The sequence below is a fragment of the Budorcas taxicolor genome, chromosome 3 (genome assembly GCF_023091745.1).
Source record: "Budorcas taxicolor isolate Tak-1 chromosome 3, Takin1.1, whole genome shotgun sequence".
In the NCBI taxonomy this organism is placed as follows: Eukaryota; Metazoa; Chordata; class Mammalia; order Artiodactyla; family Bovidae; genus Budorcas; species Budorcas taxicolor.
Genome location: NC_068912.1, coordinates 117856231 through 117880935, shown reverse-complemented (window position 1 = coordinate 117880935; position 24705 = coordinate 117856231). Strand labels below are relative to the sequence as shown.

The following is a 24705-nucleotide window of genomic DNA, read 5'->3' as shown; positions in this document are numbered from 1 at the left end:
AACTTGGGTTTGGATGAGGGGCTGGGGGGCCTAATAGGATGTGGGGGCTGAGTGAGGCAGCAAGGGGTAGGGGGCTGTGGGAGGGGGTCTGCCTGGCCCCTGACTCCTGGGCTATACAATCATTCCTCCCTTGGACATGCCACCTTATGTTCCCAAAGTTTAAGGATAGCTTGCTCTGGTTGAGGGGCCAAGCAGTCATCCTTCCTGGGGGTACAGACAGCTGAGAGGCAGGGAGACTTACAAAGAGGTGGCGTGGAAGAACCAAGAGGCCTCCCAGTCTCTTCCTCCGGGCAAGACGTAGAGCCTTCCTCCGACCTGCTGGGCCATGGAGAGCCAGGGCACCTCGTGGAGCTGCAGAGGCCTGGATGGGGCTCCCCACGTTGGTCTCCACCCCGTGGCTTCCCGAAAGGCTCAGTCATGAGGCTGCTGTGTGTGTGTGTGTCGGGGGGCGCCCCCAGGGGCAGAGGTAGCCCAGCAGGGCTTGGGGATGTAGGGGTATGAGTCCTGTAGAAGGGAGCCCACCTGGAGACGCACATACCCAGTAGTGACCCACGCTTCCTTGCCCTCACCCTCCTGGAGCCCCCAGCTCCTGACTGGTCTCCCTTCTCCTGAACCAAGGGAGGCGGCACAGGTGATAGAACCGGGGGTCTGGGAGCCAGACCCCAGGTCCAGCACCCACGCTCAGGGCAGCTGCCCATGTGCTGGCATCTCCTTGTGCCTCAGTCCCCTCGTCTGCAAACTGGACCCCACCTCCGGGGCTGATGAGGCTAGGAGAGCAGAAATGAGTCGAGCGAGCATCCCTAACAGCGGCTGGACACAAGCTCAGTGCTTCCTTCGGCCTGGCCTGCTGCGGGTGGCTGGCTGGCATCTCTCGCCCTCACCCTCAGGAAGCAGGCCCAGGCTGCCCTTGCCTGCCCTCCTTCCCTCGCCTCACAGCAGGCTGATTCTGCCGGCATCTCTTTAATATTCTCTAAGAGTCTTCCTCTTCTCCCTGCTCTCTGATGGTTGACCCAGTTAACTCAAGAAAAATATCTGTGCTTTCCCCTCCTCTCTCCTTAGCCCTTCATTTCTCTGTTCTGTTTCTAGCCCCACTCCACCAAAAAAAAAAAAAAAAAAGAGAAATGATTGTGCAGGAACACGGGCAACAGGCAAGAAGGGAACTATCTATTTTTCCAAAGATGAGACAAGATGAAAAGTCTATGTTGCCAAGCCGCCAATGCCCTTGGACGCAGCAGCTCCGGGGACCTCTTAGGAATCCCACCGAGACCCTGCCCTGCCCCTGCAGCCCTGCTCTCCCCCAGCACGAATGTGCAGTGCATCTTAAAGGAGGTTTTTACTCGACCTCGTGATGTTTCTGTAGCAATCGCCTTGCTACAACGCTGTTTCCTACGAATGTTCATGGTGACTTACAGCTCTTTTGTTCCATCACAGCTTAAACTGGTTGCTGTGGTCGGCTGGGAAAGCTGACCACCACCTGAGTGGCAGTTCAGTGGTTGGGGAAGGCGGGCTCTTGTGAGTGCTGGGCTGTGTGTGCCTCGCTGCAATTCATGTGTGAAGTCTTGGTCCCCAGCTGTTCAGAATGTGGCTAAATTTGGAGATGGGGTCTTGAAGGAGGTGATAAGGTGAGGTGTGTCCTAACTCCACACAACTCGTGTCATAAGGAGGGGAGATTAGGACACGGTTATGCACAGAGGGATGGCCACGTGAAGATGACCATCTACAAGCCGAGGAGGGTGGCCTCACGAGAAACCAACCCCATGACGCCTTGATCTTGGATTTCCTGCTTCCAGGACTGAGAGAAAATGCCCTTGTGCTGTTTAAGCTGCCCAGGCCGTGGTGCTGTGCTATGGGAGCCCCAGCAGCCTAACATAGCTCTGCTCTACACCGAACGCGGTGGACCCCAGCAGTGGGGGGCAGTCCCTAATGTCGCCTCTTGAACTGTCATCGTCATCATGATGCTTGTCCCTTCCACACACCTCCCTCCCTCTGTGCATTGGGGCTGGGGCCACCCGAGAGACAGAAATAGACACCCAGGACGGGCATTCACGCACACCCGCAGCCCTCGGCGCCCAGATCCTTCGTGAGGGCGCAGCACCATGGCCAAGTTAAAGAGCACGTAGGAGGCGTAGGACACAGGGCCGAGGGCTGTCTATGCGACTCCCCAGAGTACCTACAGCCGTCCCTTTGCAGGTGAGGAAACTGAGGTCCAGCGGGGCCGAGCACCCTGCCTCACCAGTTTTACTGCACAGCTGGGATTCAATCCGATCGCAGGCAGTTTGGTGCCATCGTCTCTATGCTGTGTGTGCTAAGTCACTTCACTCACATCTGACTGTGCAACCCTATGGACTGTAGCCCGCCTGGCTCCTCTCTTCCTGGGATTCTCCAGGTGAGGACTGGAGCAGGTTGCCATTTCCTCCTCCAGGGGATCTTCCCAACCCAGTAATCCAACCCACATCCTGCACTGGCAGGTGGGTTCTTTACCACTAGCGCCACCTAGGAAGCTGTTTATTTTTTCAACATGGACTCTTTCTAGCAAGGAGAGGGTGCCAGGATGAGAGTCTGAGTAGCCTCCTGGTGTGACCTTGGGCAGCCTGGGTGGACACTGGGATGCAGCTGCCTTTGTGATGATGGTCTGCACTGACCTGCAGGGACATCCCCCCACCTGCCTCTTGCCCCCACTCAGAGAACAGTCAGGGAGCAAACTGTCTGGCCTCCTGCGAGTTTGTGTGTCTGTTGGGAAGGGGATTCATCTGAGGGGTGGCCATCCACAGCCCAGGGATTGTGGCTAGGGTGGGTGAGTGGGGAATGCTTTTAAGGTTGTACAGCAAACTGTTCCTTAGGTTGCCATCAACCTGCTGTCCCTTCTCCCTGTTTCACCTTTAGAGACCCGAGTAAAGATGGGCAGGGAAGCCACCAGGGAACTTGGCTCAAGTGGTAAAGAATCTGCCTGCGATGCAAGAGACCTGGGTCGATCCCTGGATCAGGAAGATCCCCTGGAGAAGGGAATGGCTACCCACTCCAGTATCCAACAAACGTGTTACTTCGAGGTTTTTTGGACATCATCACATGATCCTCATATAATGGACTTCCCAGGTGGCTCAGTGGTAAAGAATCCACCCACTAGTGCAGGAGATGCAGGAGAGCTGGGTTCTTGCCCAACCCCTGGATGGGCAAGATCTCCTGGAGAAGGAAATGGCAACCCACTCCAGTCTTCTTGCCTGGAGAATCCCAGGGACAGAGGAGCCTGGTGGGCTACAGTGCATGGGGTTGCAAAGAGTCCGACACAACTGACACAAAAGACAGGCAACCTCCCCGCCCCTCTCAGCATGGTCCCATGAAGAAGAAACCAAAGTCAGATCCAAGTGCACCTCCAAAAATAGCCTTGAAAAGTACCACAGATCTTTCCTAAAGTTATTCTGCAAGGAACCAAAGAGCAGTTATGCTCATAAAAGAGACAAAAGTGGCTTAAAACATCTTTCCTCTCTCAAAGGCCCCCAGCCACAACCTGCACCTCCCTCCGCAAACACGTGGGTCCTCTGGCCAGGAGCCTGCTCTCTGGTGTAAGCAGTCCTTGGGATGTGGCTGATGACTGATGAGGGATAACCTTTTCTGAGCACAGAAACTGATCAGAGAGTGAAGAAGCTGCTCAGAGCCACACAGCTTGGACAGAGGTCCAAGCAGACTCCAACAAGCTGGAGTTTGGCCCTGGGACCCCTGTACCATGGCTCTGAACAGACTTCCACCCCAGCGCCTGCGACCTGGGGCTCTTCTTACAAGAAGAGAAGACACAAAGACACACAGAGAAGGTGGTGGAACTGGTGGGCCAAGCTGGGGAACACTGAGGGATGCCCAGGATGACCAGAGGCCAGAAGGAGGCTCCCCTGGATCCCTCAGCGAGACTGTGGCCCTGGCAAGACCTTGATCCTGGGATCTCTAGCCTCCAGAAAACTGTGAGGGAACACATTCTGTGTTAAGCCACCTGGCTCATGGGAATTTACTAAAGGCAGGACTAGGAAATGACAGTTGTCCCTCAGAGACCACGAGGGATGGGGTTCAGGACCCCTGCATGCCCCAAGATCTGCAGAGGCTCATACCTGGTCCTCTGTATCCAAGGACGCAGAAGGGCCAGCTGTAATAAGAAAGTCATTTGTTTTTGCTTACATGATTATTTTTTATAAGACAATCTCACACAAATAACACAAAAATTCCACTTTGGCTTTTCAGTTCTCACTAAGCATATTTGCTGGTGTTGGGTTCTTTGCCCTTGGCCCTGTGAATCGCAAATACAGATCAGTCCTGGGTGTTCATTGGAGGGTCTGATGTTGAAGCTGAAACTCCAGTACTTTGGCCACCTGGTGCAAAGAGCTGACTCACCTGAAAAGACCCTGATGCTGGGAAAGATTGAGGGCAAGAGGAGAAGGGGACGGTAGAGGATGAGATGGTTGGATGGCATCACTGACTCAATGGACATGGGTTTGGGTAGACCCTGGGAGTTGGTGATGGACAGGGAGGCCTGGCGTGCTGCACCTCATGGGGTCGCAAAGAGTCGGACATGACTGAGCAACTGAACTGAACTGACCATAAACCTGGACTAGACGGAAAGCCCCCTGGTGAGGGCAAAGTCTGGCCTCTATTCCAGTCAAGACCAGTGAGCTGATGAGGAAGAGAACCCTGAATGTGCTCTGGGTCCCCCTAAACCTTCACAGCAGAGCTATGTCACCGGCAGGAAAGTTCTAGTCAGGTGCACATGGACCCAAATGTACTTACAAACATGCATTCCAAGTCAAACCTAAATGTTTAGAAATTATCCACAGTAGCCAAGCTGTGTCCATCGAGAGATGAAGGGAGAAACACAGTGTGGTTTATCCACACAGTGGAATGTTACTCAGCCTTAGAAGGGAAGCAGTCCTGCTATCTGTGGCAGCATGGATGAACCGTGAGGGCATTATGCTAAATGAGATAAGCCAGCCACAGAGAGACAAACACTGCAGGACTCTGTTTCCTATGTTACTCAGTTACGAGAAGAATGAAATAATACCATCTGCAGCAACATGAATGGAGCTGGAGATGATCATACTAAGTGAAATCAGAGAAAGACAAACGCCGTATAATATCACTTATGTGTGGAATCAGAAACAAATGATATAAATGAGCTTATTTACAAAACAGACTCACAGACACAGAAAACAATGTTTTGGTTACCAAAGGAGAAAGAGGGGGGAGGGATAAATTAAGAGTTTGGGGTTAGTGGATACAAACTACTATATATAAAGTAAGTTAACAAGATCCTACTACATAGCACAGGGAACTATATTCAATATCTTGTATTAACCTATAATGGAAAAGAATCTGAAAATAATGTATATACATATTTATAATTGAATCACTTCGTGGTACACCAGAAACTAACACCACGGTGTAAATCAACTATGCTTCAATTAAAACAAATTAGTCTCTAAAGTCAAAACCCAATTTTTGATGCTTTAAGATATATTGGGGACTTCCCTGGCAGTCCAGTGGCTCAATGCAGGGGATGCTGTCAATGCAGGGGGCACAGTTCAATCCCTGGTCAGGGAACTAAGATCCCACATGCCGCACAGCACCACCAAGAGATAAAAAGCTAAACAACAACAACAACAAAACCACATTTAATGAACCTGATAAATAATTATCAGTCACCCTTTCATTGTTGCTGTTCAGTCACTAAGTCGTGTCCAACTCTTCACGACCCCATGGACTGCAGCACACTAGGCTTCCCTGTCCTTTACTGTCTCCTGGAATTTGCTCAGATTCCTGTCCATTGAGTTGGTGGTGATGCTATCTAACCATCCCATCCTCTGCTGCCCTCTTCCATTAGCTAGAATAATTTTAAAGTAATGACTGTGTTTAGTGTTCACACCGTCTGTGCTTTGCAGGGGTGGTTCCTGAGGATGCCCCTCCCAGCCCCTTCATCACCAGAAGCGGGGCTTCCCTGGGCCCACTGATGGCTCTGGGACCCACTGGGGCTTTACCTTGAGGCCACACTTGACAGGCTCACTCCCAAGACAGGAGGTGGGTGGGTCAAGGCAGGCCTGCTCCTCAGGACTCCAAGGCACAGGCTTTGGTGTAGAGACCCCTGTGGCTTTGCCAACCCTTCTTAGAGCACGTGGCATCTGGGACCTTCCCCAGCTCCTAGGTGCTGCCCTGACAGACAAATGCCTCATGGGGAATCAGGTCTGGGCGTCTCAAGAAAACCAGGGCTAAAACATTCTGCTTAATCAATGCCTCACTCTTCAAGGAGGACCCCACCACCCTCCCCACTTTGTGGAGGAGGAGTGGGAGGCATGGAGCCCTACGGTTAGTGGGGACAGTGAGGAGGCTGTCCTGAGGCTGAACTTGGCCTTCTCTGTCAGGGTTAATGTGATTATTTTTCACAGGCCGTGATGACAGGAAATACACTTTCAAAGGTTTAAAAATAGATCCACAGTCGTTTTTCCAGAACACGTGACATTCTGACAATGAAATTAGGTGACAGCTTTCAGATTAGACCTTTCAGAGGAGAGTGCTTGGAAAACACACTCTTCTAATCGAGCCATCCTCTGACCTGTAGTGACCAGTTCCTGGCAGTCATTTTCTTCTAAGGGAAAATGGTCCTCAGGGGCTGCATAGGGCAACCTGAGGGACAAGCGGCCTGCCGTCCTGCAAAGGTTCCTTCCCTTGGTCAAAGCTGGAAAGTCTTATTAATCAGCTGGCTGTCAGTGGTGCAGAAGTGAGTGGCCAATTAATGATGAGCCAAGGCAGGAGAGGCCTTTCCACCAAGTGTGATCCTCTCCATATCCCTACCAGCCACCCCCCACCCTAGCACCACCCCCACCCATCATCCACCCCACCCCAGACCTGACACCTCACACCTCACGCCATCACCACCCACCTACCCCACACCTCACCCCATCACCTCACACCTTACATCTCACCCCATCACCTCACACCTCACACCCCAGACCTCACACCTCACCCCCCAGACCTCACACCTCACCCCATCATCTCACACCACAGATCTCACACCTCACCTCACACCCCAGACCTCACACCTCACCCCATCACCTCACACCCCAGACCTCACACCTCACCCCATCACCTCACACCACCCACCCCACACCTCACCCCATCACCTCACACCTCAGACCTCACCCCATCACCTGACACCTCACACCCCAGACCTCACACCTCACCCCATCACCTCACACCCCAGACCTCACACCTCACCCCATCACCTCACACCACCCACCCCACACCTCACCCCCTCACCTCACACCTCAGACCTCACCCCATCACCTGACACCTCACACCCCAGACCTCACACCTCACCCCATCACCTCACACCTCACACCCCAGACCTCACACCTCACCCCATCACCTCACACCACCCACCCCACACCTCACACCCCAGATCTCAGACCTCATCTCACACCCCAGACCTCACACCTCACCCCATCACCTCACACTCCAGACCTCACAGCTCACCCCACCCCACCCCTCACACCCCACACCCCTCCGGCCAGCAAAGCACGTGGGGAGAGGTGGGGCCTGTCCTTGAAGTCACCACAGCCCCAAAGCTGCCTCTGGAAGGCTCCCCAGGCAGAGGGGCTCCCTCCGGGAGGGCCGCCCGCTCTCTGGCGCCTCCCTCTGAGCCCGCCCTCTGCTCCGGTCCTTCCCTCCCCCGCCCCACCTCTGGCTCCTTTGCTGGAGGCCGAGCATCACACCCCCACCCAGGCGACGACGCCTCGTCTCCCCGCGGGCAGCCAAGGAGGGCCCCAGGGCGGGAGTGTGGACTCGAGAGCCCGGAGGCCGTGGCAGTTCCTGGGCTGGAGGCACTGTGGCCGGCTGGGGCTGTGGGGACCCCGGAGGAGCAGGCTGAGCTCTGGGGACATCTGGGAGGGACGGTGCAGGGCACGCCCTTTGGGTTTCCAGAACCTTCTAGAAGCCTGGTGATAAGTGGTAGCCTGGGAAGCACGTGCTGCCGCAGCCTGAGTGGAGCAGAGGAAACGGCCGCTGTAAAGCCTGGGGGACAGAAGGGGCCTGGGGGCTGGCGAGCCGTCTTTGGGGAGGGGCCTCCATGAACACCGAGCAGACCCGGTCTGGTCTGGGGTGGAGTCCCAGCTCACTGAGGTCCAGACAGTGTCTGGGGGCGAGCGGGGGTCACCAGGATGCGGGGCCTCGCCGTCACCCTTCCCCGCAGACTTCCCTGTGAGGGCCCCTCCTGTCAGAGAAAGTCCGGAGGGGCTGGAGTGTCTGCCCCCTCCACTCCCACTGGTCCACACCCAGAAAGAAGGACGCTGCCCGGATTCAAGGACGTCCTTTAATCGCAAATACGTCTCCACAGTCTGGCCACAGGCAGGAAGTGAGTGCGGTGGGGGTTATTGGGAGACAGCTCAGACCACCCCCAGCAAGACAGCTGCGCCTGCTCCCTCCCTGCCCCTGGGCTGCCTTCCCAGGCCAACGCCTGTGCTTGACCACTCTGGCTGGCATTCCGGGGTGAGCTCTTCTCGGTAGAAGAGAGGCTTGGGGGGTCCGCTCTGCCGTTGGGGCTCCAGAAGCCTTGGTCAGGCTGGGCCTCCATGCCCACCCTCCCACCCACTCTGCAGCTTCTGTGAGCAGGCAGCCCTCCCCCCGCGGCCTACACGATGCCCTCCGGGCGCTTGCTCCTCCAGACCACCAACACCGTCACGAGCAGGGTCACCAGGATGGGGACCACGATGAAGGGGCAGAGGATGCTGCTGGGTGGGTCCTGCAAGGCCCTGCCCGAGACAGGGCAGTTTCTGAAGAAGCGCTGGTGGACGGCGAGGAAGAACTTGTCCACCTCCGCGTTTGGCCAGAAGCAGTCCAGTGTTTGCACCACGTGCCTGGTGCAGTTGGAGAGTTCCTTGTAGCTCCTGCAGGTGGAAAAGCAGGTGGTCAGGCCCTGGTGGGCAGAGGACCCAGGGGGGACTCGAGCCGGGGGCTCTCCACCCTACTCCCCACTGTGGTGAGTGCCGCCAAAGCCCAGGCCCCGAGGTGGTGACTGGTTCTAGAGACAAAGGTCCTGGAAGGCTCCTGGGTGTTTGTGTGTGGAGGGGGGTGGGGGTCGGGGAGGGAAGCGTGTGGCCAGACCCCGGGAGGCAAGCTGGAGCTGAGGGATTCTAGGAGCTACGATGTCACACCAAGGGCAGACTAGAAGGTGGGCCAGCCAAGCATCTTCAGAAGGAAGTCTGGAAAAGTGAGCTTCAGCCCTTTGAACCCCTTGCCGTCCCCATCACCCCGTGAAGACCACCCCAGCCTGGAAGCTCCCCCAGCGGTCCACAGGACTTGTCGTGAGGTTTCCCACCCTACCTTCACCCCAACGCCTCATCTTCCCACCTCTCTGCAATTGTGCCATAGTGCTGTTACCCTTCACTCTGGTAGCTTATGCATTCTTTTTGCTTATTGAGTATAAACACCATAAGGATAGTGATGCTGTTTGTTCACCTCTGTAATCCCAGTGCCTAGAAGCGTCCTTGGTACACGCCAAGAACCAATACATTTTGTTCTAATTATATGCAGGTCAGGAAGCAACAGTTAGAACTGGACATGGAACAACAGACTGGTTCCAAATAGGAAAAGGAGTATGTCAAGGCTGGATATTGTCACCCTGCCTATTTAACTTATATGCAGAGTACATCATGAGAAATGCTAGGCTGGAAGAAGCACAAGCTGGAAACAAGATTGCCGGGAGAAATATCAATAACCTCAGATATGCAGATGACACCACCCTTATGGCAGAAAGTGAAGAGGAACTAAAAAGCTTCTTGATGAAAGTGAAAGAGGACAGTGAAAAAGCTGGCTTAAAGCTCAACATTCAGAAAATTAAGATCATGGCATCTGGTCCCATCACTTCCTGGCAAATAGATGGGAAAACAGTGAAAACAGAGTCAGACTTTATTTTTTGGGCTCCAAAATCACTGCAGATGGTGACTGCAGCCATGAAATTAGAAGACGCTTACTCCTTGGAAGAAAAGTTATGACCAACCTAGATAGCATATTCAAAAGCAGAGACATTACTTTGCCGACTAAGGTCCATCTAGTCAAGGCTATGGTTTTCCAGTGGTCATGTATGGATGTGAGAGTTGGACTGTGAAGAAAGCTGAGCACTGAAGAACTGATGCTTTTGAACTGTGGTGTTGGAGAAGACTCTTGAAAGTCCCTTGGACTGCAAGGAGATCCAACCAGTCCATTCTGAAGGAGATCAGCCCTGGGATTTCTTTGGAGGGAATGATGCTAAAGCTGAAACTCCAGTACTTTGGCCATCTCATGCGAAGAGTTGACTCATTGGAAAAGACTCTGATGCTGGGAGGGATTGGGGGCAGGAGGAGAAGGGGACGACAGAGGATGAGATGGCTGGATGGCATCACTGACTTGATGGATGTGAGTTTGAGTGAACTCCGGGAGTTGGTGATGGACAGGGAGGCCTGGCGTGCTGCGATTCATGGGGTCGCAAAGAGTCAGACACGACTAAGAGACTGAACTGCCTGACTGACTGATGCTGAAATATAAATAACATGAAATTTACCATTTCAACCCTTTTTAACTGTATAGTCCAATGGGATTAAGTATAGTGGCATTGTTGTGCAACCATCGCCACCATCCGTCTCCAGAACTATTTCATTCCCAAACAGAAAATCTGTCCCCATTAAACACACCTGTCTTCCCTCTAGTCTCTGGCAACTCCTGCCTTGTATCTCTGTGAAATCTGATGACTCCAGGTAGCTCACATAAGTGGGCTCATACACTCTTTGTCCTTTTGTGATTGGCTTATTTCACTGAACAGAATGTCCTTGAGGTTCATCCATGTTGTCACATATGACAGCGTTCCCTTCCTTTTTAAGGCTGAATAATATACTGCTTGTACAGACTTCATTTGGTTTATCTGCTCATCGACGGGCATTTGGGTTGCTTCTGTATTTTAACTGTTGTGACAAGTGCTGCTACTTTGAATATGGGCGTTCATGCAGCAGTTCATGTAGTTCAATTACCTATGCAAGTCTCTGCTTTCAATTCTTTCAGCTGCATATTCAGAAGCCAGAAATTGCTGGATCATATTATAAGTTTGTGTTTGACTTTTTGAGTTAATTTTTAAAAACTAAATGAAGATTCAATGTTGGGGAAATGAAAATGTCGCTTCCAGAGGTATCACTTCTGCTCAGGATGGAAAAAGCAACACAGAGTACTGATTCCTTTTGAACGACAGCCAACAAAACTGAAGACACTACAAAGTCATCGATGTTCTTGAGTCCATCAGAGAGCTGAGACTGCAAGTCAGCAATGTGACCCGAGCTTCAGAGGAGCAAGGCGGTGTGAGGAGGATGCAGCTGGCACAGCAGCTGCATAATAATGAGCTGCCCAGGGTTCAGGGTGGGCTGGGGGGTCAGTCCGGAATTCCTGGGGCCCCAGGAGCACTGGTGGTCCCGTGACACTTTGCTCTTTCCCATGAGGCTCCAGGGGGAGCACATGAGAAAGGTTAGGGGCAGGCACGATCACCACACATTTCCCAAACCCTTCTCACATAAGCGCAACACTGCGTTGGGCCCCTGAAGGATGAGAAAAGCTGATCCCGATGAACAGATTCTGCTGCTTAGAACATGGGAGTGCATTTACCTATTCAAGTCTCTGTGGCTGCAGCTGAACAGGACTGAAGCCCTCCCAGACCCTTGGCTCCAGGAAGCTAAGCCTTGAGCTTCTGAGAAAGGGATGGCACTGCCGTCAGCCCCAGGGCACAAGAAGACACACCATGGCTCGGAGAAGGGTAGAAAAAACTCTTTTCCCTTGGGAGGACAGTAGGAAAGCATTCTGGACCTAGAAACCTGCATGATACCACACCTCTGGGGGAGGGGCAGGAATCTCCCATCCAAGCCCCCACAGATACAGGGCAGAGTCTGGCTGCCACAGGGAGGAGGTTGATGGTGTAGGGCTTTTCCAAGCTGAGATTGGACCAGGACAAGGGAATGTCTCTTCCTCTCTACCAAAATAAATCTGGCATAGAATAACAAGCAACAGTACTCTGCCGCAGGGAGGGGTAGAGAGACCTACTCTGTGGCACAGGTGTGCAGGGTGGGACACAGTCCACAGACAAAAATTCTCCAGCGCCACCCTCAGCACAAGGCAATGGGGACCCACTGCCAGAGGTCTTTGAAGTCCATCATGCTCTGAAGGAAACCATAGCAACAACAAATCCCAGACCCAGCTCAGCTCCTCACAAGATCAACTTAAATCCCATAATAACAGCCTGACACAAGAGGCTTACCTATTTCCACATGTAAATACTATTTGTCTCAATCTCTTCTCTTCTAAACATGCAAGTTCAGCATTCAATAAAACATTAGGATTTGTTGTCAAAAGATAAAACAATCAACAGACTCTGACTCAGAGATGACCCAGATATGGTAACTATCATACAGGGACTTAAAAATACTAATATGATAAAGGATCTAGTTGAGAAAGTAGACAAGATGCACCAACAGAGAATTTCAGCAGAGATGGAACTGTAAGAAAGTCAAAGAGAAATGCTGGGGGAGGAAACCCCACAGTATCAGAGAGTCCATCTTGATGAGGTCATCATCAGACTTGGCATCTGAGGAAAGAACTAGTGAACCTCAAGATGGGTGAATAGAAATCACCCAAGCTGAAACAAAAAGAAAAACATAGAGCATCTAACAGTTGTGATGAATTACGAGCACTGTCAATGATGTCATCTCCAACTTGTAATTGGCATTCCAAAAGGAGAAGGAATGGGGCAGAAGAAACATTTAAGAGATAATGGCTGAGAATTTTCCAAAAATAGTGAGATGAAAAACCATAAGTCCAAAAAGGCCAGAGACATCCCCCTCCTGCCCCCGCCACCAAGCAGAACAAAAAAGCAAAGTAACAGCAACAACAGCCACCTAGGTATTAAAGTCAATGGTGAAGAAAAAAAATCCAAGAAAAGAATCTTGGAGTCATTCAGGAAAAAGAGACATCTACAGAGGAGTGTGTGTGAACTACAGCAGACCTCTTACTGAGACTATGCGAGCCGGAAGACAATGGGTGGCAGTTTTCACGTACTAGGTGGGGATGAGGGGAGGGGTAGAGGGAAGGGCCACAAACCCCTGTCTGCCCAGGATCCTTTACTCAGCAAAAATATTTGAAGTATGAGCTTTCAATAAAGACCTTTTCAGAAAAAAGCTTATAGAGTTCATGGTCAGCAGACCTGTGCTACAAGAAATGTTAAAAGTTCTTCAGTCCAAAGAATATAACAGAAGGAACTTTGGACCCACACAAAGAAATGAAGAGTTCCTCCCAGTAAAATGAAGATTTACAAGACGTGCTTTTCCTTATTTTAGGACAGGAAATGAGTACACAGAGCAGAAGCCATAAACCAACATTGAGGAGACACTCAGGCATGTATTGAACAGCCGAAGGGAAAAGGTTGGGGTCCCTCCAGCACCCAAGCACCCCTCTACCACTGCTTCTATCATACGGTCTCTCGATCGCTAGATCACTTTTTTTTTTCTGCCCTGCTTGCCCTTTGGGCCATGACCCCACGTGCACACAAGGCCTCCCTCAGTCCACAGGACCATCTAAATGGATGGAGTGGGCAGAAGTGGTGGAGGGTGTGCAGGAGCCATGCCCACAGGGGTGTGTGGTTTTTCTAAGAGAACAAGGACACACGTTCCAAGTAGAAAATGGAAGTGGAAAAACCTACAGGAAGTCAGGACAGACTGGGTCTCATTGTGAAAAAATGAATTAGTACATGTCAGAAGCCTGGTACGAGGTAAGTGAAAGTGTGTCAGGGGTCATTAAAAACCAAAGACCAGGCTTTTGAGCTTGTGGTTGGCCAACTACAGGGATACATGTTACCACCTCTGGTTTGAATGGTTGTCTTCTTCCCCACCTCAGACCCATCAAATTGACGGGTAGTTTTAGGTGTGGTGCAGACACAGTGACACAGTGAGTCCTCAATGTTGTCCCCTATGCTCTGCCTGAGGAATAGAGCTGGGATATCCCTCAAAGGATGCATTGCCAGAATGGGAAGAACCCCTGACCCAGGAAACTGTGGCACCAGGGACCACAGACCGGGCACATGCTGAGGCTGAGCCAGTGGTGGGCCATCCTGGGGCCAAGCACTTTCTCCTTGAAATATCCTTCCAGCCTGCAAAGCCAACCCCTCCACCCCCATCTAAAAATATCCCTCATGCAGAGTTGGCTGCCCACTTCATCCTGTTTATTTGTACAGAAGTGACAGCTGAAACTCTCAATAAATATTGTGAGCTCTGTCAGCAAGGATGTGATACAAGAATTCCCTCCAGAGTACAGACATTCTTCTGTTCAAAAGAACATTGTACTGACTGAAGGGGCCAAAATAATCATGAGGAAATATTCTTGCTTTAACCCTCTATTTTCAGTTCTCATGTAATGGAATCATTTTCCTTTTTTGGCCAAGACACTCTATTCTGGGCCTCCATGTGAACTTGGCTTGGAATGTTCCTGAACAGTGTGGTGGGAGTTTCCAGTATGTCTGGGTCCCACCAAGTCCAGGCTCCTGGCACTGCACTTGACGATTATTTGCTTGTTGACAAGAAGGTGCCCGCTGCTGCCCACAGGGACCTTGTCTGCTCTGGGGACACCAACCAGCGTCAGGACTGACTGGTCCCAACTGTAGAGCGTCTGAGTGTGGGCCCTGGTGCCCTGCAAAACTGGGTTCAAATCCAGCTCCATCTCTTATGCTGAGTGATCCCGGGGCCTCATCTCTCCCATCCAAGCCTTACTGTTCTTGTTCAGTTGCTAAGTCATATCCGACTCTTTGTGACCCCAATGGACTGCAGCATACCAACCTTCCCTGTCCTTCACTCTCTCCCGGAATTTGCTCAGATTCATGTCTATCGAGTTGGTGATGCCATCCAACCATCTCATCCTCTGTTGTCCTGGTCTCCTCTTGCTCAGTCTTTCCCAGCATCACGGTTTTTTTCCCCCAGACTGATGTGGGGGTGGTTAGATAGATAGGGAGGTGTATGGGTGAGTCCAAGACACAAAGAGGGATACTCATTCAGCTTTTGGCTGAATAGTTCTAGAAATACAAATGGCTAACAAGCATCTGGAAAAAAAAAATTGTTTAACCTCACTTTTAAGGAAGAAAGAAGCAAACATCCAAACAGAATTCATTTTCAGAATGAGAATGTGCAGTGCTGGTGAAGGTACAGTGAAATGAAGCAGGTGTTTGTAGCTTTACTAGCAGAAGATAAAAACTGGTAAGAGTTTCCTGAAAAGCTATTTGGCAACTATGTCTGGAGAACTTCAACGTCATGGATACCCTTTGATTCAGGAATTCTATTCCTGGGAATTTTCCTAAATTAATAATATCAAATGTAGACCAAAGTCATGTAAGAAGACGTTCCCTACAGATTTTTAATTTTGAAAAAGAGGAAACAATAGAACAGTGACCAAAGCTGCTTACAAGAGCCTCTGCTATGCAGCTATAAAAAGGTATTCAGGAAGAAAATATTTATGTTAAAATGTTAAACAGAAGAAGCCGTTGAGACCAAAGGATACAGACAGTGTGGTTTCAGCGTAAAGTGGTCCGTGCAGGAGGGGAAGACCCCAGAACGTTAGGAGGCGTTGTCACCCCTAGAGGGTGGTGGACTTTTATTCTCCTATCTCTGCTTTCGGAGGGATTTTTTCACGTTTTCTCTACAGGTACATATTTTTATAACTGTATGTTTTAAAAGGCCTGTAGAAAGCCGGGCACTCAAGCCCCCTGCATTTGCAGCCGTGGGGAGCACGTCTCCTTAGCCTTCGCGCAGGGAACGCTCTGAATCCCAAGCAGCTGGGAGGACTGAGTGCGACCCGGCAGCCGGGCTGGCGGGGTGTGGGGGGCGCGGGCACCCTCAGCCCCGCTGCCCGGCTGGTGGCACCTTGCTGGGGGCGTGGCCGCTCCACGTCTGGCACCGCCCAGGGCTCAGAGGGGCTGCGGTGGCCCCGGGCTCCTCCTCAGTCCTGCAGACCCCCGCCCCGCCCAGCAGGCCCGCAGCCTGCGGCCGTCCTTCCGTCCACCGGCCTAACCTCTGTCCCACTTGGGTGGGGTCAACCCCGGCCCTGGGACCACCTTGGGGACGCCCCCTCTCCCACCCTCTGCCCCCGAGGCCGCTCCGGGGTGGGGTGGGATGGAGCTCTGGGACCCTTCCTTCTCCCTCCGGTGGGGGGCGGGAAGCTCTGCTCCAAACTGTAGTGGGAGGGGGCAGGACTCCTCGGAGAGATACAGGGCTGTGGCAATTCCGGGGCGCGGCCGGCCAGCGGGCCCTCGCCTCCTCTCGGGTTCCACACGGATGCTGCGAGGATGAGATGCCTAGTCTCCGACGGGCGTCCGCACCTGGGGGCTGGGAGGGCCCCGAGGGCAGGACCCCCTTCGGCATCCATCCCCCCCGCCGGCTCCCCGCCCCAGGCGTCCAAGGACCCCGCGCTCCCTGGACCCTTCTTGCCGGAAGGACGAGGCCACCAGATGGCGCCCCCTCCTCGGGGACCGCCTCTCCTTGGTCCCTCCTCCCCTGACCTCTTCCCCAGAGACCCCCTCCCTCGCGGTCAGCACCCCCCGCCCCGCCCCGTCTCTCCCTCGGGGCTCTCTGTCTTCTCGCTCCATCTGCACCGCGCCCTTCCCGCCCGTGAGGGTCCTCCGCGCTCTACGGCGCCCCTTCACTCCTCTGCCGGGCCCTGCGGCTGCAACCTCCAACACCCCTGACATCCTCACCCCCATCTGAAGCCTTGGTCCTGGGCACAACAGGCTGTCCGCGCACCTGACTCTCGGGGTGCCCCCGGCCTAGCCCCATCTCTCATCCCTGGCTAGGAAGCCTTGCCCTCTCTGAGTTGCCTCGGGTCCCCCCATTTCCAGGGGTTCCCTTCCCCCCTGCAGCCCCGTCACTGTGACCAGCTTTCATTTCTCTGCACTGATCGTGGGCCAGGGGTGTGGGCATTTCTGTGCCTCTTCTCCTCCCCCTACTCAGCTTAGCAGTTCAGTCACTCAGTCGTGTCCAACTCTTTGCGACCCCATGGACTGCAACATGCCAGGCTTCCCTGTCCATCACCAACTCCCGGAGCTTGCTCAAACTCATGTCCGTGGCATCGGTAATGCCATCCAACCGTCTCTTCCTCTGCTGTCCCCTTCTCCTCCCGCCTTCAGTCTTTCCCAGCATCAGGGTCTTTTCCAATGAGTCGAAGGCATCAGGTAGCCAGAGGATTGGAGTTTGAATATTCAGGACTGATTTCCTTTAGGATGGACTGGTTGGGTCTCCTTGCTGTCCAAAGGCAGCCATCATCTTCCTCTTCCGCTTTCCTCTCTTCTGCAGCTTGGGCTCTGCCCACCATGGGCTCTTGGGGCCAGAGCCCTGGCCGCTGCACTCTCCAGCCTCAGCCCACTGCCCACACCAGCTAGCCCTTGCTTCGTACCTTCAATGCTCTCTGCCCCCTCCCCCTACCTGCGCTGCATTCTCGTGCAGCCCCCACCTCTCCACTCTCAACTGTCCCCCTCCCTCTCCCCCTGGCCACCCTGCCTGGCTGGTGCTCCTGCCTCAGGAGCTTTGCACATGCTGCACTTTCTATGTGGAAGGCCGTTCACTTGGTCATCACAAGACTAGCATCTGCATGTCCCTCAGATGTCACTTCCTCAAACAGGCCTTTTTTCTGATGCTTCAACTCGTTAGGATCCCCAGCAAAGTAGGGTTTTCCTTCACAGCTGTGTCCTTCTTCGTATCTGAACTTTTAACTCGGGATCGTTCACTCACTGTTGGTTTTGGTGACTAGACTGCAAACACCAGGAGGGCAGGGAGAGTGTAGGGAAAAACAAAGCCCCACTCATCCTGTTCACAGCAGTCATATCAAAGGCAAGAGAAACAAAAGCAGAAGGAAAAGAAAGGGACAGATCTGCCTGGAGACATGAGAGGATGGCGGGGGCGATGGAGCACGATCCAGCGCGGAAGATGGTAACCTGGTAACCCGGTAACCTGGTAACCGGGAAGAGAGGGGCGTTCACACGGAGAAGGGCGTTGTCACAGGTCCGCAGGGTCCAGACAGCCTACTGCTATGAATAATCATGACAGACTCTTCTTGGGGGGCTGTAACACACCTCTCCAGGTTCAGTGAATAGCAACTAGTATAAAAATGAAAAATAAATTTAATAAACCTGATTTCAGTGACGATATGAGGAAGTTTCTATCCTGCAAAGAATCAACAAGCTTTTTAAAAGTCCCAGGATCCTATTTAGGCTGCAAAGGAAAACTTGATAAATTCTCAAAGTGGAGATTTTAAGTCTTTGACTACAATATCAGAAACTAGAAATTAGTAAGAAAAGGATAAAAAAAAAAGAACCCCTAGAAATGAAAGATCACTCATATAATTTCAGGGCCAAATGGGATTTAAAAATTCAATTACAGGTTGTTAAGAAAAACTGATGGCAACATTGCATGTAAAAATTAATGGAATCAAGGCAAAACTGAATTTTGAGGAAAGTCTGCAGTTGTAATTTATCTTATTATTACTAAAAATAAATGAAAATGAATGAGGTAAGAATCCAAATCAAGACATTTAAATAAAGAAACACAAAATAGATCTCTCCAAAGGGCAAATAGTTTAAATGCATTACTAACTATTGAAAACCAGTATTTATTGATATTTTTAAAAAACATAAAAATGAATAAGTAGATTCAGCAGTTGATTCTTTAGAAAAATGATCTGAAATCACTGAAATGATCACATTTGTGGATAATCCAGAAAAAAAGCAGAGAAAACACAAACATACAAAACCACAGTTAAAAGATTAGAAAAAGTATGAGCTGCTAAGCTGCTAAGTCACGTCAGTCGTGTCCGACTCTGTGCGACCCCATAGACGGCAGCCCACCAGGCTCCCCCGTCCCTGGGATTCTCCAGGCAAGAACACTGGAGTGGGTTGCCATTTCCTTCTCCAATGCATGAAAGTGAAAAGTGAAGGTGAAGTTGCTCACTAGCATGCAAAACATGTATGTTAAAAATTGGAAAGTCTTTGATGAATGGGACTGCTTTGGGGGAGATTATAAATGATGGGATCTTGACTTATAAAGCAGAAAATCTGAGAGGAAAAAAGAAAAAATTGCTAAAGAACTACTTTGACAAAAGGTGCTAGACTCAGGCAATTCTTTCAGATTCTTAAGCTCACAGAAAAAGATGTCAAACTTCTCAGTTCTTTAAAAAAGTTAACAAAACCCTGATCCCAAACCTCTTAAGATGGTCCGCCCAGGTGCCTGGGAACAGCAGGCTCATGCAACAGATGGTTACTTTCACTTATAAATAGACACAGATGTCCTTTTTCAAACACTAGCAATTTTAAGCTAGCTGTATAGAATAAAGTGGGTTTTATTTCAGGAAGGCTTCAGTGCTATTACTATAAAATCATACTTCAGTTTGTCAAAGGAAAGCAGCAATCATTTTGATACATGTTGCAAAGGCATTTGATAAAACTGAACATTCATTTCTGATTTTTAAAAAAGCCCAACTTTGTAAAGCACAAACAAGTTCTTCTTAATGTGATTTAAAAAAAAAAAAAATCTCTCAAACGAATAGCAAACATCACATTTGCTATTGGGGCATTTTCATCACAGTTGGGAACCCGTTTATGTTTTAGGTGGCCAGGGCTGCCTTTCCCCCCGGCGGTTTCCACCGTCGCTCCTACCCACGGTTTCATAGTCACTGCAGGACCTTTTCAAAATTGGGAGGGGCTGACAGCTCACCAGGCCACTTCCTCTGGTGGCAGAAAGCCATGGGCTGGCCCTTCCTACGTCAGGCTCCAGGCTTGGAGCCAGTGTGCCAGGCCAGCTCATCTCTGCAAAGGGTCTCCGACCACAGACAGGAGGGCCGAGTGGTCCTCAGGGGGGATAGTCAAGCCCACCTGGGGGACTGTTCCCTGGACCCACAGTGCCTGGAGGCTGCACAGGACAGGGCATCTTTTGTTTTTCTTGATGCTGCAGAGAGCATATAACGAAGTCCTGCTGATGGTTGGATTGAAAACATTTCACTTCAAACTCTGGAGTCACCTGCAAACATGCAAACATGTGCTGGGCTGGTGGGACCCGAGCCAGCAGTGTACCTGGGCTCACCTGGACCCCAAGGGCTTGCTATGCGGGTGGGGGGCGGGTGGATACCATACTGCGAAGCCCTCCCTAAACTAGGGAGATCAGAGAGATTCCAGCCAGCTGGAAAAATCCACCGAGACCAAGTGATAGGAGTCTTCATGCATTTCTGCCGGCCTAGGGCTGACCCACAGGACACCTCGTCAGGAGCGCTTTGCAGTCAGCATGACCACAGTGTGCAAATGCACTCTTGCGGGTGTTCCCTAGGTTCCCACCACAGTGGGTCTCTGTCTGCTGTAGAACAAGGGCTCCTGATGTCTGGGCAAACCCGTCTTCCCTGGGAGCACTGGGAACCGCAAGCTCCATGTCTGTCCAGGAATGACACACGCTAGGAAGCGCCCCCTAATACTCCCGGGTCAATAAATAAACAAAACAGTGAGACAGGCTTCATATCAAGCCTGAATGGCAGAGGTCAGTTCCAGCTCCCATTTTCACAAGACCAGCTCCCTGGCTAAACAGTACGTCCCAGACGACCAGCAGTTGCTGAGCGAGGTGGACAAGTGCCATTCTTCTAGGAAAATGAAAATGATGTGAATAAAGGCGAGAAAAAAGAATCTTGGAGGGAGGGCTGTTCAAGGTAAGAAGAGGAAGAAAAGTGAAAAGAGGTGGTGTTTTCTCTGTCCCTCAGGAGACACCCCAGCCCATCTGGAGGTCCCATCACCTAGACAGCAGAGGAAGCCAGGTGGTTGGGGAGACTGCGGGGCTCCGCCCTCTTGGACAAGCCCTCTCGGGCCCCATTCTCACCATCCCCTCCCATCCTGGGGCCTCTGGCTTCAGCTCCTCTGTCTTTTGCTTTTTCGTTCTCTCTTCTCCTGGCCTGGAGCCAGCCTGGCTGTCCCGCCCCTGAGACAGTCCACCAAGGTAAATGCCAGCAGTGTTCTGGGGTCCATGGAGCTTGGGGGACGCTGCACAGAGGGCTGCCCAGCTCAGTACAGACAGGCGCTGAGTCCCCAGGATCTCCTCCTGTCTGCCCACCTAGAGCCTCTTGCAGACACAGGGGAGGGGACTTTCAGGAAATTCTGAGCCTGTTTCTTCTCACGCGGTCTTGTTTCCAGCTGCCTCTCAGGACCCACTTAGGAACGACCCACTCAGTGACCCTCAGGCTGGATTTTGCATCTCCTGTTCCAGAGGAAGTGGTTCTCCCAGCCCTGGTCCACAGCAGGGACGGAGGAGGGGATCCTTTGTCCAATGCCCCCAGCCCCCTCGCCACCTGCCTGCAGACATTCCTGTCTCCAGCTCAGTACTTCGGGGATACACCCCTAGGCACAACCTCCAGGCCCTGGGACCCGCGTGTCTCCTCCATCCCTGCAAGTGCTGCAGCCGCCCATGTGCTGTCTGTCCACCCAGGGCGTGACCTCAGGTTCCCTGCTGTACCCCAGGCCCGGCATGGGGCACAGCTTGCCCTGTGGAGGAGGCTGACATGTCTGCGACTCCAGGAGCCACTCAGAGCCCTTGTTCCCTGAGCCTGGGCTGGGAGGAAAGGAGCACTGGGGGGTCACTGTCCCTTCAGCCTGGGCTGTCTTGGACCCCAGTGTGGACAGATGAGCCCTGGGGACAGCTGGGGTCACCACCTGCATAGGGGCTCTGCAGCGGGGAGTCCCAGGCCCCCGGTACACACACCTCTCAGAAGCACAGGCCGCAGTCTTTGCACTCAGAGCTGTCAGTGTATCAGCCCCCTACTCAGACCCCGTAAGCTGGAGGTGCACCTCGAGGAATCATGGGGGGACACCCTGAACTGAGTCTTCACTCGGCATCCAGACTGGTTGCGGCCACCTGGAAGCACGGTGTGCAGCACATGGGGGCTGGGCTGTGGGTGGGGGGCCCTGGGTGGGGTTGGAAGGGTGCCCCCTCCTCCAGGCAGGGCGTGGGGCTTGGGAAGCCAGATTTCCGCTTCTGCCTCAGCCAGCTACCCTGTGAAGCTGCTGTGTGTCCTCAGGCAAGAGGCTCAGGGTCTCTGAGCTGTGGGATCCAATTGGGCAGAAGGCCCAGGGCTGAGATGGCCGCCAGGAAGCCAGTGCATGTGGGGCGGTCCCCACTTCCCGACCCCCACTGGGAAAAGTGCCCAACCAAGGTGACGCTAGTAAAGTGATGCTCAAAATTCTCCAAGCCAGGCTTCAGCAATATGTGAACCGTGAAGTTCCAGATGTTCAAGCTGGTTTTAGAAAAGGCAGAGGAACCAGAGATCAAATTGCCAACATCTGCTGGATCATTGAAAAAGCAAGAGAGTTTGAGAAAAACATATATTTCTGCTTTATTGACTATGCCAAAGCCTTTGTGCAGATCATCACAAACTCTGGAAAATTCTGAAAGAGACGGGAATACCAGACCACCTGACCTGCCTCCTGAGAAATCTGTATGCAGGTCAGGAAACAACAGTTAGGACTGGACATGGAACAACAGACTGGTTCCAAATAGGGAAAGGAGTACATCAAGGCTGGATATTGTCACCCTGCCTATTTAACTTATATGCAGAGTACATCATGAGAAATGCTGGGCTGGAAGAAGCACAAACTGGAATCAAGATTGCTGGGAGAAATATCAATAACCTCAGATATGCAGATGACACCACCCTTATGACAGAAAGTGAAGAGGAACTAAAAAGCCTCTTGATGAAAGTGAAAGAGGACAGTGAAAAAGTTGGCTTAAAGCTCAACATTCAGAAAACGAAGATCATGGCATCTGGTCCCATCACTTCATGGGAAATAGATGGGGAAACAGTGTCAGACTTTATTTTCTTGGGCTCCAAAATCACTGCAGATGGTGACTGCAGCCATGAAATTAGAAGATGCTTACTCCTTGGAAGGAAAATTATGACCAACCTAGACAGCATATTATAAAACAGAGACATTACTTTGCCAAAAAGGTCCGTCTAGTCAAGGCTATGGTTTTTCCAGTGGTCATGTATGGGTGTGAGAGTTGGACCACAAGGAAGGCTGAGCGCCGAAGAATTGATGCTTTTGCATTGTGGTGTTGGAGAAGACTCTTGAGACTTGGACTGCAAGGAGATCCAACCAGTCCATCTTAAAGGAGATCAGCTCTGAGTGTTCATTGGAAGGACTGATGTTGAAGCTGAAACTCCAATACTCTGGCCACCTGATGCGAAGAACTGACTCATTGGAAAAGACCCTGATGCTGGGAAAGATTGGGGGCAGGAGGAGAAGGGGATGACAGAGGATGAGATGGTTGGATGGCATCACCGACTTGATGGACATGAGTTTGAGCAAACTCTGGGAGTTGGTGATGAACAGGGAGGCCTGGTGTGCTGCAGTCCATGGGGTTGCGAAGAGTCAGACACAACTGAGCGGCTGAATTGAACTGAAGGTGACTGCTCTCAACTGAGAACGTCACCGTTTTCCTGTGTTTCTGGAAGATGTCCACAGAGTTTGGGGGACAACCCCGAGCTTTGCCACCACGCCAGCTCTCAACCCCACCCTGGTGTCCTGAGCGTGGCACTGGTCAGGCCACATGGCCTCTGCTCCCTCTCCAGGCTCTGCAGACAGAGCACGCCCCCTTGCCCACGCCCAGGCCTCATCAGCAGAGCCCAGCCTGTGAGACGCACCCACACGGAGGAGCAGGAGGGCCCAGAGGGGGCAGAGGGGCTGCTGGGTGCCACGCGGGGAGACTGGGCTTCAGGGACCCAAGGCTGCAGAGACCGAGGGGGCAGGCACCCGCCTCTTCGGGCACCCTGTGGCAGGTGGAGCTGGTCTGATGTCCACAAGGGGGTCTGGGCTCCTGCTCGGAGCATGTGCGCACTGGGCCCTGGGGCAGGACAGGCCCAGTCTCGCCCCCTGGGTGATCGACACCCTGTAGCTAGGAGGGAGCTGTGGGCACACAGAATGGGGACTCGCTTAGGCTGGGGTGCATGGCCTGCACACCCCGAAGCTGGCTATGCCCTCCGAGCGGACACGCCCCATCCCTGTGACAGCGAAACCCTCTGCTGTTCAGAGGACAGGACACACTGAGGCCGTTCACACGGCGCCCAGACTCCACCCCGCCTTGCAGACCAGGGAGCTAGCTGGGCAGGTGACTGAGCCCGTGGCCCCAGGGGCCAGTGAGGGGGCTGGCCCAGGGGTCTGACTTGGGGTCTGCTTGCCTCCTCCATGTAGACCGCTAACCCCCCTGGGGAGGGGCTCCCCCACCGGCCCTCTTCCATGGGCTTTGCTCCGGGCAGGAAGAAGTCTGGGCCTCTCTGCCCCGGCTGGGAGGAGTCCATCCCTGGCTCTGAAAGCAGCCACTCTGGCACCAGACACCAGCTGGGCACTGCCAGGCCGGGCTCCCCATGGGCAGCAGGGCACGCCACCTCCTCAAGATCAGGCCACGGCAGGACCTGGCTCGGGGGTCTGCGGTGCAAGGAGGGAGGCTCCAGTTTCCAAACGCAGGGGGTGTCTTTTGAGGGTCGGGCAGGTGGGGCGTGACTGTGCCCATAGCGCTCGGCCCTGGGTCTGAGGACACCGGGAGCAGTGCCCACAGGGGCCAAGCCAGTGGGACCCCTCTGACCTGCTGCCACCCTGGATCTCCCGGGACTACTGCG

The 24705-nt window shown here is 52.6% G+C and overlaps 1 protein-coding gene across 1 annotated transcript in view; it reads right to left on the bottom strand.

Moving 5' to 3' along the window:
* Positions 1–8324: 8324 nt before the first annotated feature.
* Positions 8325–24705, bottom strand: part of RAMP1 (receptor activity modifying protein 1) — a 40932-nt gene continuing 24551 nt past the window's right edge. Inside the window, exon 3 of the mRNA XM_052637704.1 lies at positions 8325–8912. Coding sequence (XP_052493664.1) covers positions 8657–8912 — 256 coding nt within the window. The 3' untranslated portion in view covers positions 8325–8656. The remainder of the gene's footprint in view (positions 8913–24705) is intronic.